General features: G+C 42.5%; 1 protein-coding gene across 1 annotated transcript in view; it reads right to left on the reverse strand.

Moving 5' to 3' along the window:
• The window catches only part of LOC126267897 (SKI/DACH domain-containing protein 1-like), a 130,482-nt gene that overhangs the window by 19,437 nt on the left and 92,793 nt on the right, over window positions 1–18,252 (reverse strand). The window contains exons 4-5 of the mRNA XM_049973208.1: window positions 17,936–18,080; window positions 17,634–17,844 (exon numbers count right to left, since the gene is read on the reverse strand). Coding sequence (XP_049829165.1) covers window positions 17,634–17,844; window positions 17,936–18,080 — 356 coding nt within the window. The remainder of the gene's footprint in view (window positions 1–17,633; window positions 17,845–17,935; window positions 18,081–18,252) is intronic.

The following is an 18,252-nucleotide window of genomic DNA, read 5'->3' on the forward strand; positions in this document are numbered from 1 at the left end:
AATCCTTCACATTCAGACAGCAAAATAAAGAATTATGGTGCGTTGTGTTAACTACTTCATTTACTCTAAAGTAAATATTGTTTATTGTAAGAGTTTGTGGGCTAGATTCGTATGTACTCGTATTTATTTAAATAGAAGCGTTGATTTGAAGAATACAGTTTTTAGTATCACTGGAAACGTTAGCAAATAAGATTCTATATCTAGAGTGCAGTATTTTTAGGATTCAAATGGTGGTTATTTTTGTGCATTTTACAACATTGTGAAAAAGTAGTGTTTTTGGTGGGGGTATCTCATAGTCCTCAGCAGTAGGTCGCTCGAGAATTCTGGGAGTGAGAGGGCTCCTGTGTGCAAGAGAGAAACAAGGAGGACACTTCTGTGTGGGCCATCAGAGAAGGTCACTTTGATGTTCATTATAGGAGGACACAGGACTTGTTAATCCACTCAAGTCATGATAAAGTTTTGTAATACTCCTCTTCTGGGGCATCGCGAAAGCCGTCTTATACTCAACAAAATTCACCTTACAAGTGAGACTTTTAACTTTAGAAGTAGCACTCAGCTTTAAATTATTACGGACTCCAGTACCATTCATGCTACGTTTTACACAATATCAAATATTGCTCTGTAATTATTGTCCTATAAATCAGTTTGTGTATATTTTATAGGACTACTATCTCTGAATAACAGTGCTATATTTCTAAACAAACTATCAGATTTTTGCAACTTTAAACTCGTGGTACCACTTATATTAATTTGCAAATATTTCCCTGTTTTATCGTTATGATCATTGATCACAACTAGAATTTATTATTACTAATTAATTCGCACAACTTACCAGCTGTATTAGGTACTGGACGTAAAGCAGACGTGTATGGCTCGACCTTACGACATCACCGCCGGCCGAAGTGGCCGAGCGGTTCTAGGCGCTTCAGTCTGGAACCGTACGACCGCTACGTTCGCAGGTTCGAATCCTGTCTCGAGCATGGATGTGTGTGATGTCCTTAGGTTGGTTAGGTTTAAGTAGTTCTAAGTCCTAGGGGACTGATGACCTCAGATGTCAAGTCCCAGAGCCATTTGAAAACCACCAAACCACCTTTCCAGATAGAGCCCTACGTAGGCCAGTACGGATTCTTACAGCTAACTCACACCAAACTGCGTGTGTAGGAAGAGTAAGAAACCCAGCAAGTCGCAAGGGTTACCTTTGATGTGGATAACTAATCCGTGAACATACATATTGTCATTAAACTCCTCTCACAATGAACTCGATTACCAATGTTGGTTATTATCCTTATGATCCTGTTGTGTAGTCTGTATTTTGTGTATTTGTTCCCCAGAAAAGAATTCAGTAGCAAAGAGGTGAGTGTAGATATGAATAGTGCGTAACTAAAATGCACTAGGTGTTAAACAGTGACGACAACAAACTGAGGTCATAATATGGTGATGAGATTCAGTTTGCTGGTATTTTTGTTCGGTCACACCACTACTGCTGAGAGTCAATATTCATTCCCAAAAATTTTGTGTTTGCTGCACTGTCTAAAGAAGCACCACCCAGACTTATTTCAGCAGCGCTATTTATTCCTCTCCAAACTGAAATTTATGCCTTTTCTTTCTTTACGTTTAATGTTAGTTTACTGCTTAGAAATAAATTATAAACTTCCTTGAGTTATTTACTTTCACTTGTTTTCAAGGTGACCATATTATTAGTGGCGTCAAGAAAGAGAATTTTTTTCCAAGACTAACAGTATTAGCATAGTAATTCCTAATATCCAACGTTGAGGAAGTATTTCGTTCTTAACCTTATTGGAAGTCCGTGTTATCTCTACTATTTGCAGCCTATCCGCAATGACTGACTGGAATCAATTAGCTATGCCTCTAATTTATTATTCTTCTAGTTCTTATAGTTGAGTCTTATGGCCGACAGTACCAAAAATCTTGGAAAGATGTGCGAACATGCCACTGACTTACTATTCCTTGACAAGATCATTGTACGACTTTTGTGGAATCTGCGATTGCTAATTTGTACTTCTACCACTTCATTTGTATTTGCTTAACTAATTCATTAATATGTTTCTCATAATTGACTATGTTTTTAGAAGGATGACAACAGGGAAACAGGTCCGGAGTTTTGTATGTCTTCTGCGTTACATTTCTTTAACAGAGACACAGCTCTTGCATGATTTAACCGCTACGCAGATTTTTCTGATCATCGTGACTCACGTATTATTTTTGTTTAGGTTTCTTTTACACTCTGACTGCATTGTTTCATCATAAAGAATGGTGATTCATCGAAGTCAGTTTTACTGACTTTATGCTCTATGATTGGTGACAACGTCATTGTATTTAGTTCACATTTCTATGCACGTGATGTGCTTGCTTTCGAAAATTATTTAATTTCTCTGCAATCGTTGAATTATACTCATTCACGCACCTTAATTTGCTAGTTTGTGTGAATCATTAAATACTTCATCTTCCCCCTCCATCTTTATAAACATGTTGCTACGGTTTTATTGTCTCTCCCTGTTTCCCATTCAATAATATTCTACACGGCTTTTTTTTATTCTCTACGATGTACTTCATTTTCTCATCGAATGACGTTTTGTATCAGACAACACCTTCGTCAGATCTTTTTGTAGTTTCAGCAAAAATCTGACTACTCCTTTTTATGGAACTGAGATACTTAAAGGTCTGATTCCTACTGTTATACAGGGGAGCAAAATAACTGATGATGGTCGAAGTAGAGAGGATATAAAATGTAGACTTGCAATGGCAAGGAAAGCATTTCTGAAGAAGAGAAATTTGTTAACATCGAGTATAGATTTAAGTGGCAGGAAGTCATTTCTGAAAGTATTTGTATGGAGTGTAGCCATGTATGGAAGTGAAACATGGACGATAAATAGTTTGGACAAGAAGAGAATAGAAGCTTTCGAAATGTGGTGCTACAGAATAATGCTGAAGATTAGATGGGTAGATCACATAACTAATGAGGAGGTATTGAATAGGATTGGGGAGAAGAGAAGTTTGTGGCACAACTTGACCAGAAGAAGGGATCGGTTGGTAGGACATGTTTTGAGGCATCAAGGGATCACAAATTTAGTATTGGAGGGCAGCGTGGAGGGTAAAAATCGCAGAGGGAGACCAAGAGATGTCTACACTAAGCAGATTCAGAAGGATGTAGGTTGCAGTAGGTACTGGGAGATGAAGAAGCTTGCACAGGATAGAGTAGCATGGAGAGTTGCATCAAACCAGTCTCAGGACTGAAGACCGCAACAACGACATATTGAAGGAAAAGTCACAAATTACAATTATATTTTAATTGGCATTTCATCTGAATTTGGCCTGTTATATGACAGAGTCCGAAAGGCATAGAAACAATTTAAACTGTAATTCGCCCTTAGTAAAAAAAGTAATGCAAATGCGCCGTCTTACTCGACCGTGGGGTAAGAGTGCGTTTCTAGTGGGGTAAATTTGTGCATTATTATCAAATGAGGAAAACATATGTGTCATTTAGTTCTTCGTCTTTTTTTAAATTTATAGCGTACATAAACGTAACATGCCTCGTTTCTCAGCATGCAACAGTTACTGTTGGTACAATATTTGACCTAATGAAGAAATCTGTGCCTATCATCAAAAACATGCCAAAGTATTCTTGTGGGACAAAAATCTTTTTAAGAGAGATCACAAATGAAGTGTCTAGAAACTTCGTAACAAGAACAGGATTCATGCCACCACTCCTCGCTTTTGACACATTGAATCCAGTCTTCTGTTGGTGAATTATTGTATTTTTCAGTACAGCCTGGACAGTAAAAAGTTTGTGAATTTTCCCTAGACATATTTAAGTTTTGCTTTGCTTTCTTTTTGTATGCTTTTCAAAATTTTGTAGCCATGTAAGATACAAATCAGTTCTGATGTATCCAGTGTGCGAACACATCATTAGTGACCCAGGAGGGGCACCGTTCTTCAAACTCTCCTTCATCCTTTTCCGAGGAAACATTATTCCTGGAAGGATGTAACTCCCCCCAGCTCCCGTTCAACATACAACCGTTATCAGTTAACCTCCTTCTGCGGATGCTATTTTGCCTATGTGGTTCTTGCTGCATGTTGCAATCACTTTCGGAAATTTGTTAGGAACTGTTATAATTCCTGACTCATCCATGTTATATATGCGATAAGGTTCAAATTTATATCTCTACATCAGCGACGAAAGGTTATCAATGAAGATGCTCGTTAGCTGTTTGCTGAACCCCATCACACGTCCGAGACCAGTTTTCTGTGGGATCCGAAGGCTAAGATTTCGTCTGTGCAGGAAATCATAAGCCCAGTCCTTTCCAACCATCCTAATTTTTGTCAAATTTTGTTTTTATGTTATTCCTCTCAGAGTAGTCATGAAGTAATCTTCTGAAATATTTCAGAGTCATGCCATAATAACATTTGTCCAAAGATCTGCAGTGTTCGGGGAGTTCCAGTTCCTGTTCATCATTAAAAGTTCTTCCGAATCTTCCCAATTTGTTTACCCCAAAATTCAGAAAAAAGTGGGGGTGGGAGTATTAATTTTAAGCTTATCCGTACGTAGGCAAAAGTTTCCAAAAAATGTTTCAAATGGCTCTGAGCACTATGGGACTCAACTGCTGTGGTCATTAGTCCCCTAGAACTTAGAACTACTTAAATCTAACTAACCTAAGGACATCACACACATCCATGCCTGAGGCAGGATTCGAACCTGCGACCGTAGCAGTCGCACGGTTCCGGATTGCGCGCCTAGAACAGCGAGACCACCGCGGGCGGCAAAAGTTTCCAATATATATATATATATATATAGAGAGAGAGAGAGATAAAAGTATACTTGCAAGGGCCTTGTACCTCTTTAAGGCGATTTCTGAGGGCAGCTTCATTTATTGCAATCTCCCTCGCTATTTGTCGTTTGGACTTAACATTTTTCAAGCCCTCTTTTGCAGCTTCCAGCATTTCTGGAGCGCATGGTTTCCGTTGGGTTTCCTTTTGTAGACGCTAAAATATAAAAAAAGGATTCTTAGAGGACTACCGTCTGCTTCTACTACACCACAACCTTAAAGTTGAAAGCAGGTCGTGAAATAAAACTATCTTGTTAAAGCAATTATAGTATAACGCAACAGAGCAGTGTTACCCTCTGAGAGGAATTTTGTTATGTTCACCATGTTGTAGCGTACCTAACGGAGGTGGCTTATAGGAAATGAAAGTCAGAATTACGTAAATATTTAAACAGTAAGAAACAATATTTTACCTATCTACACTGTTCAAAGAGTAAGGAAAACGGTCGCCAGCCTAATTAGGCATCAGAATTATTGACATTCTTGTTCAATAAAATAAGTATGAGTAACTTTAAGGGACAAGCACAACCAATATTTTGCCACACGCGTGTGCAATAAACTCTGGCACCTGCATATGTTCACGGTAAGATTGGAGCTGATGGAGCGGAACAAACTATTTGCATAAGTATAACAGATAACAATACACACTACTACTTGCAGGGCTTATTCAAACTGAATGGCCTTTATAACATTACTATTAATATTCACTGTTTAATCATAAATTGGACATAGCTTCAGTATTACTTTTCACGCATTTTCCTAGCTGACATAAAATTGTAAATGTAGTTCACTGCAAAATTATGAACTGATCACAAGTTAAACCTCTCTCAACTAAATACTTATCTATTTAAAATGAAAGTTAAATGGAATTCACTACAAGATTACTTCTCACTGTCTTCTGAATAAAGAAATTATTGTTTTCATAAATAGTGGTCTTTCTACTAACTGTTATTTATCATGAGCATAAAGAATAACCTGTGGATACTATTACACTATTAATATGCACTTTCAATACAAAAAAGAAACAAGTGCTTAGCAGGCATGAGTACATAACTTTCCACTCTTACTACAGTGAGACACAAAATTAACGTATTTGTAAGATACTGACACACCTTTCGCGGTTTACAACAGGCAGCAATGTGATCATTTACTAAGCAAAACTTCATAAGCCTCAGTCTTAATTTTGAAGTTGGCAACAATATATTAATAAGCAGTTTCAACAGGAAAATTATTTTCAGCAAGCATCATTTACTTTAACTCACTCTCTTGCTACATTAGCTTCAACTTTCTCCTTACTATGTTCAAGAGACATTAATTAGTAAAACAGTGGGCTTTAATGTTCTTTCAATAAGGACACTCGGTAATCACTTTAGCTCAAAACAAAGAGGAACCTGAGAGGTGTTATGATAAGGAAAATACTCAAGGTAGATACATAAATTCTGTTATAAATTACCTTATATTTAAACACACTACATCCAATAAGCTGATCCGTCAGTGTACATTACTATAGTGTTCCACTACAGTGAATGCGCGATGTGGTGGCGATTGCATGTTAGTAGGTGGATTTGCAGGTAGAACTGCTGGACTTATCATTTCTTGGTGGCGATGGTATATGCAAATTTCAGAATAATTCCAGCTCTTTATCCATCCCTCCGAGGCATTAGAAAGCGTCAGGAAAAGCCTCTCTCGGAACCAGCACAATATACAACTTTTACATGGGCAGTTCACAGTTTGGTAGCTCTTCCCCAACTGAGTCTTGGTTCCACCTTTCCTACCTAGCCAACCACAATTTGCGCGCGCGACACAGTTCCGTTCCCGAGGGCAATCACACTACCTTTTACATACAGAATAACTAAGAATCCTAAGTGAAGGTCAGCAATTTACGTAACAGCAAACAATCATTTTAAACAAAACAGTCCATTAGCACATATAGGTAGTTTTAAACAAAATTATTTAAATATATTTATTTAATTTTAAAGCTAACCAAAGAGATTATATGAGCAAGACAAAAGATAATTTGTGCATATTACAGAGATTACACTTCATTACAGTACCGAATTAATCGTACACTAATTACAGAAGTTCACCAATGGGATGTTGAACAAAATAGAAAGCTAAATGAATCAACAAAGGGTATGTAGTGTCTAAGCTCTGATGTTACGTACTGTCAATGTGTAATTTCCATCTCAACGTTTATAAATATTTCTAGGTCTATGAAAAAGTTGATAATTATAACGCATGGGGTAAGATTACTCACTGCGCAGTTTTGTCCCACCTACAACGCGTAAACTTTCCCCGCCCTACGACACTGCAGCTTTTGGCTGCACATGGAAACGCTTTGTAGGAATATGGATGTGTTAATATACCACAAGACTTATAATGCATCGTAGTACACAATGGAATAAAGTTAAAATTGATAACCCCAGTATTGCCTGAGTTATAGCTTATTTCCGGAACATGAAATGCTATATGCAAATAACGTAAAACAGTTCTTACCGCATTGCGCAGCCGTTAACACCAGGACAACAAACAAACTACGGCAATAAAGGGTCAGCCACAGAGGCTATTTCGTGCCTTGCAGAGTAGCCAACTGCTGCATTACTAATACTAAGACACAAGCCTTGCGCTGTCTTAACTCTAACTGAAACATGGCTAGAACTTACATTTTATGTTTGCATGCAGTAATATTTTTCTGTTACGCTTTTGACAGATAATGCAAGATATAATGGCAAAATGATATTTTTTACCTGATATAATTACAGCTTAGTAATTTTCGCATTTCTTTCCTTTATTTGTACTATGAAACAGTGCTTCTTGGCAAAATTCCATAACTCTAGATCAACGGGAAGCACCGTCTAGGTTTTGATGTCTGATTTCTCGAGTGTCAAAATATGTCACATTAGTGACCGTATCTTCGGAATGGATTAGCTTAGAACTTTCCACTTTTTACACCGCCAAGGTACCGTGGCTCTTAGTGTCGACATAAATTTGAACTCGATGCGCCTGTCCAGATAAAAAAATGACAAGTATATACTTTTGTAATCTAATTACAATTTAACAGTTTTCTGACTTCTCATTTTCTTGTACTTTGAAACCTAGCTTCTTGCCAAATTCCATGTTTCTAAGTCAACAGGAAGCAACCTACAGGTTTTGGTGAGTGAGTTTGCGAGTACCAAAATATGTGATATAGAAGGCGGTATCATTTGATTGCTTTGAGTTAGAAGCCTACATGTTTTGCACTGCGAGGGGATCGCAGACCTTGAGACACCTGTTCGTGAGATAAGGGGGTCTTAACCGACGGAAATATAGACAGACAGACAAGAAAGCAATTTTATAAGGGTTCCGTTTCTGCCGATTGAGGCGCGGGACCCTAGCAAAAGGAGGAAAACTTTCCAAAGTTGAGATAAAAAAGTAGATCACTTTCAAATTGTTTTCATTCGTTCGAGTTCACTACCTAATACATTACTCTGTCAGCGATTCAAATCCAGCTCATCAACAGTACCTCATTGTCTCGCCAAAAGGGAGGAGTCCCGTATGTAATCGACATCACGGCGAGTAAGTGCGGTCTGTCTCCTCAGGGTAGGAGAAAATACGTGCGAGAATGTATTACGTAAGCCACGTGTCACCTTCATGAAATACGCCCAGGCAGAACGATGCAAGAGCCATTAAGACGGGCTGTATCTCACGAGGCTTCGTTATTAACTTATTCCAACTCATGACATAAGCAACAACATTTCACCTGAATTACCTCTCTTGAGTCTGAACGTTAACACTCACACACACACACACACACACACACACACATAAACACAAACACGCGTTTCGGGCACCATTTCAGTTATTTTAGAGGATAACAAGCTTATAGCTTCCATAGGTACACAAAACGACGCAGAAGCGCTGCTCGTGCCGAATACCTTAATATTTCTTTACTTTTGCTAATTCTGTTAGTTGCAAATGTTCTTTACTTCTGCGGATCGATTCTTAGAATATATAATTGGTATAAGATCATTTTTATCGTTTCCCAGAATAACTCTGAAGGCAGTTTACTTAGTTGTCAACCCTGAACTTCACTATTCGCAAAGTGTTCGGTATCACAACACCTAGAAGCAAGGAACTTAATCACCCTTGGTTTCCCGTTCACGTGACGTAAATGTCGCAGACTTACGTCAGTATATAATGTGGAAGACGTTGACTTGACTCTTTGAGATACCTGCACACATACTAAAAACCAGTACGAAGCTCTAAAACAGCACCTGTTTCCAAAGTGGTAGGAAAATAGTTGGGGAAAAGAAAGCACGCACAGCGTTTGTTCCTCCAGGATGACCACTGGACTATTGTGGACTGACCTGACATTGCATCACTACCAGAAAGAGACCCTCCTTACGCCGATTTTTGGTTTCTGGTGAAGGACAACAGCATGCCCGACGTACGTCTCAGGCTGCCTGGCATTGCAGTTATGCCAGTATTTGGCCACAGTTTACGAGGACATGCGAGATGTCCATGCAAACCGGCTTTGCTCAAGGAGTCAACCTTTCATAACAGGTGCACATTTACAGAGGAAACCACCAACGTTGAAGATGGAAGTACTAGCTGGTGGACGCACCACTCTCCCCTCACGCCAGACATGCCTTCAATCAGTGTGGGTACCCGGGCTTCCACTTATGATGGTCGAACCAGCTGAGCAGTGCCAGAAAAGAACTTGGAAAGTATGCAGGTAAGCTACATAAGTGAGTGAAACTAAGCTCAACTTAGCTGTGGACAAGCGAACCATTAAATATACTGTAAAAGAGTGTCGTGGTACTGCATTGTTTTTTTTCTTTTCTGGCGGGATGTGAGGCGTTTAGAAATCATACACTGAGTCAACATTTATACTTGACGATACTTTTTCATATTTGTACTTTGAATTTTCTTAAATTTTGCAGTTATTTTCCTCATAAATCTTTCGCTAACCGCCAGATAATAAATGGATACAATAACGATCGCAGTGTGGCAGTTACACGTACAAGTAGTTAAGAGGGGAAAATCTAGGCTTGAGAATTTGACTGCTTTGAATCTTAAACGTAGCCAGCCGAAGTGATGGATGGAAATTCTTTTCTGCCTTTCTCGTGATACGAAACGACCTAGAGGACACCAGAGGGTCATTCGCAATGTTCAGATACTTTGAACACACCTAAATATGGCAGGGTGTTTCACGTGCTAGTTTTTTGTAAATGCATCCAATTTTTTGTCACTTTAAAATTTATTTTAGTGCTAACCAATATCTTTGTAAAATTTTAGAACATCACATTACTAATGATTTGTCGGCCGCTCGGGCCACACGTAAAAAGGCCAGTTATAGCGGACAAACAAGAGTTTATTGAAAACAATTTCCGCAAAAAGTAATCTGCGCAATGAAAAAAAAAGGAAGTGAGGCTACTCAATAACTGAACAAAATGGATGTTAGTAGTTTAGTACGTGAAAGAAAATAAATGATAATTTGTAAATAACAGAGCTACTTAGTCTTCCAGTATCGCAAAGTGAATAAATAAGTTCTGTGACACTTGAAAGAGCTATACACGCCTCAGTCAACACAGTCTGTACTCGGAAACAATTAAGCTTCTGTAGTCACTCGCTCTTTAATGAGTCCTTATAACTTCAGGTTAACACAATAAAATAAGTTTCTCACTTCAGTTTTAAATCCAAAGTCGAAACCCAAGCTTCAGTCAAGAAGTATAAATACTGAACAACCCTTACGGTGTACTCGCTGTTGAGAGCCCACGGTAACGAGATGTCTAAGACAAGAATAGAAAACCTCCAGTCTGACACTATCTTGTCGGCTAAAAGAGCAACAGAACGATTATACAATGTCACAAAGAGCACATCGCTGATCACGAGCTGAGGTGGCGGTGTGCTGCTTGGAGGCCGACGGTCCAATCCTGAGCGCAGTGCAGACTTTAAGCAATGGAACTGCTGACCTGACTAAATACCTGCCTCGCGGACAGATACCTGTGGGACTCCAGAATGAGATTTTCACTCTGCAGCAGAGTGTGTGCTGATATGAAACTTCCTGGCAGATTAAAACTGTGCGCCCGACCGAGACTCGAACTCGGGACCTTTGCCTTTCGCGGGCAAGTGCTCTACCATCTCAGCTACCGATGCACGAATCACACCTGGTACTCACAGCTTTACTTCTGCCACTACCTCCTCTCCTACCTTCTAAACTTTACAGAAGCTCTCCTGCGAACCTTGCAGAACTAGCACTCCCGAGTTCGACTCTCGGTCGGGCACACAGTTTTAATCTGCCAGGAAGTTTCATATCAGCGCACACTCCGTTGCAGAGTCAAAATCTCATTCTGGAAGCATCCCCCAGGCTGTGGCTAAGCCATGTCTCCGCAGTATCCTTTCTTTCAGGAGTGATAGTTCTGCAAGTTTCGCAGACGTTCTCATTTTTCACAACGCTGACGTCCTGATTCCATGGGAGCGGCGAAGGCTTCTATAGGAGTCTTTTTTGACCACTGGAAAATCGCTGAGGCAATAGCAGCACGGCTGGTGGATGTGCGGCCACGGAGAGTGTCTTTCATTGTTGGAAAAAAGCCAAAAGTCACTAGGAGCTAGGTCAGGTAAGTAGGGAGCATGAGGAATCACTTCAAAGTTGATATCACCAAGAAACTGTTGCGTGACGTTAGCTCGATGTGCAGGTTCGTTGTCTTGGTGAAACAGCACACGCACAGCCCTTCCCGGACGTTTTTGTTGCAGTGCAAAAAGGAATTTGTTCTTCAAAACATTTTCGTAGGATGCATCTGTTACCGTAGTGCCCTTTGGAACGCAATGGGTAAGGATTACGCCCTCGCTGTCCCAGAACATAGACACCATCATTTTTTCAGCACTGGCTGTTACCCGAAATTTTTTTGGTGGCGGTGAATCTGTGTGCTTCCATTGAGCTGACTGGCGCTTTGTTTCTGGAATGAAAAATGGCATCCACGTCTCATCCATTGTTACAACTGACGAAAAGAAAGTCCCATTCATGCTGTCGTTGCGCGGCAACATTGCTTGGCAACATGCCACACGGGCAGCCATGTGGTCGTCCGTCAGCATTCGTGGCACCCACCTGGATGACACTTTTCGCATTTTCAGGTCGTCATGCAGGATTGTGTGCACAGAACCCACAGAGATGCCAACTCTGGAGGCGATCTGTTCAACAGTCATTCGGCGATCCCCCAAAACAAATCTCTCCACTTTCTCGATCATGTCATCAGACCGGCTTGTGCGAGCCCGAGGTTGTTTCGGTTTGTTGTCACACGATGTTCTGCCTTCATTAAACTGTCGCACCCACGAACGCACTTTCGACACATCCATAACTCCATCACCAGGTGTCTTCTTCAACAGTCGATGAATTTCAATTGGTTTCACACGACGCAAATTCAGAAAACGAATGATTGTACGCTGTTCAAGTAAGGAGAACGTCGCCATTTTAAGTATTTAAAACAGTTCTCATTCTCGCCGCTGGCGGTAAATTTCCATCTGCCGTACGGTGCTGCCATCTCTGGGACGTATTGACAATGAACGCGGCCTCATTTTAAAACAATGCGCATGTTTCTATCTCTTTCCAGTCCGAAGAAAAAAAAAATCGGTGTCCTTAGAACTTGAATGCGCCTCGTATAACAGGAGACTGTAAATATCTTGTGTAAAATATTTCAATAAAGTGACTAGGTCACTAATTGTTAGTGGATAAGGAAAATCAAAGGCAATGCAGCAATGTAAACTATACTCGACACATCAGCAGTGTTGTGAGCCACTAGTCAAACCTATCTGCCAATTGACAAGTGTCGATAAAGAAGTCTTGCACATTCGCCGCTCATGAGTGTGGAGGACGAAGTGTCCTTTTTCAGCAAATCGTTTCGAGACTGGCTAGCACTACAAATGTATGCCACTACATCAGGGGCCAGTACCTCTTCCACGCTGACTTAGCTTCTAAAGACATTTTGTAGTAACTGCAGTTTCGGAAAAGTAGTTAATCAAATGGCTCTGAGCACTATGGGACATCTGAGGTCATCAGTCAGTAGTTAATCATTCCAGGTGACTTTATAGGAGACAGAATCTTTTCGTATATGTCTTGAGGAAATAGTTATTATCGTAAATAGGGTATACACAATGTAAATTCGGGGCCGTGATTCGTTGACTCGGTTTTCTGCCCTTTCACAACCAACTGCTCTGTTTCTTAAAAAAAAACCGACAAACATGGCTGGCCTCTTTTCACTACGGTATCGGCAGTCACGTAATTTTAGAGCGTAAGCACAGCAACTTTTCCGATACCCCATAATTGTGTCCTGCTGCGACACATTGGTTTGAAATTTGGCTCCAAGATGCGGACAACTTTTCCCTGTAACTGAGCAAAAGTATGGAGGTCTGTGCGTCACCCAAGGATTGGACTAAGCTTCAAACAGCAAAATCTCGACATATGCGAAAAAAAAGGCCAGAACTCAGAAGTTAATGTGAAATGAAAGCTGGGTTCATGATGTCACATGGGCACTAAATTTCACCACAATTCTGCCCAACGCCAACGTGGACGACATACGCGATGGGAAGGTCGTTACATCCCTTTTCATTCATACTTCACCCCTTCTCTTGACGTTTCTGCGTTGGATGCCAGAACCCTGACTCTCAGAGCTGAAATCACGCGGTTCTCTTAAGAGCGGCCGAGGAAAACGTTTCAGGCACAACGCCGTCCAGAACCGGCTCGAGACGTCCTCAGGGTGTGACACAAGAGGCGTCAATAAAACCATCTTTTTCCCTGGGTTGTCGATTCCCAAATATTTCGCGGTCGAAAACATCAGTTCACAGTGCGATGAGCGACAGGAAGACGTACTTGGTGACCTTTGACACTGCTGACAACCTCAGACGTTCCGCGCGCTCTCTAAGGACATTACGCGGCTGCGTTCTCACTGAAAGTGATTGTACTGCTTTGGAGCGCAGCACAACCGCAATTTGCCAAAACCCTTGGAGGCAGCCGCTCACCTTTGCAGAGAATTTTAAAAATCATTTGGTACTGAAATAGCTGGTAAAGTAGTCTGAGGCACGTGCAGTTAGCCAACCCTTTGATATCCCTGCGATTCCAGTTCCCGCTTGAAAGAATCTCACACTACTTTACAGGTTCTCACGATCAACGTTGATTTTTTAAAATTGTCAGTAAAAGTCGTGGGGCGGGGGGTACCAAGCCTTTTTCCCAGACTTTGGGATCTTTGACGGACCCTTCACCATTTCTCCATGCATGTCAGTATCGTGATGACACCAAAGGAGGACTCGAAACAGGAAAGCTGAAAAGCTTAAGCACCCATTGCTGGTTCGGGTCACCTTCGTCGAATTCTTTAGAATGGTCCCTAGTGGTTACAACCTGTGCACAAGAGCAAAAACTGATGTCGAACTCCTCTCCAGCTTGTCATTTTCAATGGAGAGAAGTCTTCCGAAGTAAGAGTGATTTCAGGTGTGTCGCAAGGGAGTGTCGTAGGACCAATGCTATTCACAATATACGTAAATGATCTTGAGGATAACATCGGAAGCTCACTGATGCTTTTTGCGGATAATGCTGTAGTATATCGAGAGGTTGTAACAATGGAAAATTGTACTGAAATGCAGGAGGATCTGCAACGAATTGACGCATGGTACACGGAATGGCAATTGCATCTCAATCTCGACAAGTGTAATGTTCTGCGAATACATAGAAAGGAAGATCCCTTATCATTTAGCTACAATATAGCAGGTCAGTAACTGAAAGCAGTTAATTCCATAAATTATCTGGGAGTAGGCATTAGGAGTGATTTAAAATGGAATGATTATATAAAGTTGATCGTCGGTAAAGCAGATGCCAGACAGATTCATTGGAAGAATCCTAAGGAAATGCAATCCCAAAACAAAGGAAGTAGGTTACAGTACACTTGCTTGCCCACTGCTTGAATATTGCTCACCAGTGTGGGATCCGTACCAGATGGGGTTGATAGAAATAGAGAAGATCCAACGGAGAGCAGCGCGCTTCGTTACAGGATCACTTCGTAATCGCGAAAGCGTTACGGAGATGATAGATAAACTCCAGTGGAAGACTGTGCAGGAGAGACGCTCAGTACCTCGGTACAGGCTTTTGTTGAAGTTTCGAGAACATACCTTCACCGAGGAGTCAAGCAGTGTATTGCTCCCTCCTACGTATATCTCGCGAAGAGACCACGAAGATAAAATTAGAGAGATTAGAGTCCACTCAGAAGCATACCGACAATACTTCTTTCCACGGCCAATACGAGACTGGAATAGAAGGGAGAACCGATAGAGGTACTCAGGGTACCCTCCGCCACACACCGTCAGGTGGCTTGCGGAGTATGGATGTAGATGTAGATGTAGATTCCAGTTGCCGCTTGAAATAACCTCATATTACTTTACACGTTATCGATCGACGTTGATTCTTTAAAATTTTCAATAAAGGCGGAGGGACGGGGGGTACCGAGAGTTTCCCCAGACTTTGAGATCTTTGACGGACTCTTCACCATTTCTTCATGCGTATCTGTCAGTATCGTGATGACACCAATACAGGACTCCAAACAGGAAGGTTGGAAAAACATAAGCGTCCTTTGCTGCTTCAGGTCACCTTAATCGAAATGTTTTGAATGGCCCCTAGTGGTTACACCCTGTGCACAAGAGCAAAAACTGCGGTTTCGCGGCCCTCCAGAGTTGCCTTCACCTTTAATAGGTATGCAGCCCTACAGAGTCCTAGGAGGAGGCGTCAGGAGTCCTAGGATGGTGTCAGCAGTGTCCATTGTTGTCAAGTACGCCTTCTTGTTGCTCATCACACTGCAACCTGTCGCCTTGGATCGCGAATAGTGTGCGGGAATCAACTAACGACCCAGGGAAAAGGATGGCTCTATTGAGGCCTTTTATGCCTCGCCCTTAGGCGAGCGACGGTGAGACTGGAATGTTTTCCTCGCATAATTTCAACACTGGGCGTCGACGTTCTGACCTCTGTCACAGAGGCGACAGGAGAAGGGGTGAAATATGGGTAACAGGGGGTGTGACGAGCTTTCCATCGCTTGACACTTCCACGTTGGTCATGGCCAGAATTGTGGTGAAATTTAGTGCCAATGTGACGTCATTAAGGCACGTTACACTTCTGAGCTCTTTTTTTTCCACTTGTGTCGAAACGCTGCTTGCAAAGCGGTCAAGCCCGAGAGGACGTCGCAGGTTCGCGCGGTTCTTCACCGTTACGGAAGAATGTTGTACGTACCTTTGAGCTTAATTTACACTACTGGGCGTTAAAATGGCTACACCAAGAAAAATGCAGATGATAAACGGGTATTCATTGGACAAATATATTACACTAGAACTGACATGTGATTACGTTTTCACGCAATTTGGGTGCATAGATTCTAAGAAATCAGTACCCAGAACAACCACCTCTGGCCGTAATAACGGCCTGGATACGTCCGGGCATTGAGTCAAACAGAGCTTGCATGGCGTGTACAGGTACAGCTGCCCATGCAGCTTCAACACACCACAGTTAATCAAGAGAACTGACTGGCGTATTGTGACGAGCCAGTTGGTCGGCCACCATTGACCAGACGTTTTCAGTTGGTGAGAGATCTGGAGAATGTGCTGGCCAGGACAGCAGTCGAACGTTTTCCCTATCCAGAAAGGCCCGTACAGGATCTGCAACACTGGGTCGTGCATTATCCTCCTGAAATGTAGGTTTTCACAGGGATCGAATGAAGGGTAGAGCCACGGATCGTAACACATCTGAAATGTAACGTCCACTGTTCGAAGTGCCGTCAATGCGAACAAGACGGGACCGAAACGCGTAACCAATGACACCCCATACCATCACGCTTGGCAATACGCCAGTATGGCGATGACAAATACACGCTTCCAATGTGCGTTCACCGCGATGTCGTCAAACACGGATGCGCCCATCATGATACTGTAAACAGAAGCTGGATTCATCCGAAAAAGTGACGTTTTGCCATTCATTCACCCAGGTTCGTCGTCGAGTACACCATCGCAAGCGGTCGTGTCTGTGATGCATCGTCAAGGGTAACCGCAACCATGGTCTCCGATCTGATGGTCAATGCTGCTGGAAACGTCGTCGAACTGTTCGTGCAGACGGTTGTTTTCTTGCAAACGTCCCCATCTGTTGACTCAGGGATCGAGACATGGCTGCACGATTCGTTACAGCCATGCGGATAAGATGCCATTCATCTGGACTGCTAGTGATCCGAGGCCGTTGGGATCCAGCACGGCGTTCCGTGTTACCCTCCTGAAACCACCGACTCCATATTCTGCTAACAGTCATTGGATCTCGACCAACGCGAGCAGCAATGTCGCGATACGATCAACGGCAATCGCGATAGGCTACAATCCGACCTTCATCAAAGTCGGAAACGTGATGGTACGCATTCCTCCTCCTTACACGAGCCATCACAACAGCGTATCACTAGGCAACGCCGATCAACTGCTGTTTGTGTATGTAAAATCGGTTGGAAACCTTCCTCATGTCAGCACGTTGTAGGTGTCACCACGGCGCCAACCTTGTGTGAATGCTGTGAAAAGCTAATCATTTGCATATCACAGCATCTTTTTCCTGTAGGTTAAATTTCGCGTCTGTAGCACGTTATCTTCGTGGTGTAGCAATTTTAATGGCCGGTAGTATGATGCTTACTCGTCGTCAGTGATGGCAATTACGGCTTTTCGAAAAAGCGTCGTCACGTGCTGCGCCGATATCGCTTATTTTTAGTTTATTGACTTAGAGTGAGCCGGCAGTCGTAACGACGCATTAATTGCCCAGCGACGCGGTGCGTCCGCCGGTGTCCGCTACACATGTCCTCCCGCGCCCGCGCGAGCCGTGCAGGACCCCGGCAGGTTGCACAACCGCGCGTTTTGTAACGACGTGCCGCCGCCACTGCCGCCTCCACCGCCGCCGCCGCCGCCACCGCCAGCCTTTGAGCGCCTGCGGCAGGATTTCCACGGCGCGCCGCCGCCAGCGGCAGGTCGGCTGTCCCCGCAAAGGAATAAAGGAAAGTCCCTGCGAACGGTCGCCGTCGCCTTACGCAATAATCTCGTGGCCAGCAGATCCGATTTCTTACCGACTGCATAACCGGATTTGGCGGTGGAGCGGCCCGCCAAAGGATGCGAGCAACAGGTCAGCCACTGAAGTTCTCTCCCCGTCAAAAATGTGTCGGCCGCTCTGCGAAGTGTCTCATTGTCGATAACGATCTGGACATTGACTGGCTGAATCACAAAACGTTAGAAAAGTGTTGTCTACACGCAGTTTTGAAGAGGAAGAATCTTATGATTATGCTAAAAGACGCAACGGTGAATCGAGTGACAGTTGTTTGTCAGAAAGCGCCTCTCTGCAAGTATCCGATACCCAATTACCTCCATCTGCAACCCTCACCCACCA

This window comes from Schistocerca gregaria, chromosome 4 (genome assembly GCF_023897955.1).
Source record: "Schistocerca gregaria isolate iqSchGreg1 chromosome 4, iqSchGreg1.2, whole genome shotgun sequence".
In the NCBI taxonomy this organism is placed as follows: domain Eukaryota; kingdom Metazoa; phylum Arthropoda; class Insecta; order Orthoptera; family Acrididae; genus Schistocerca; species Schistocerca gregaria.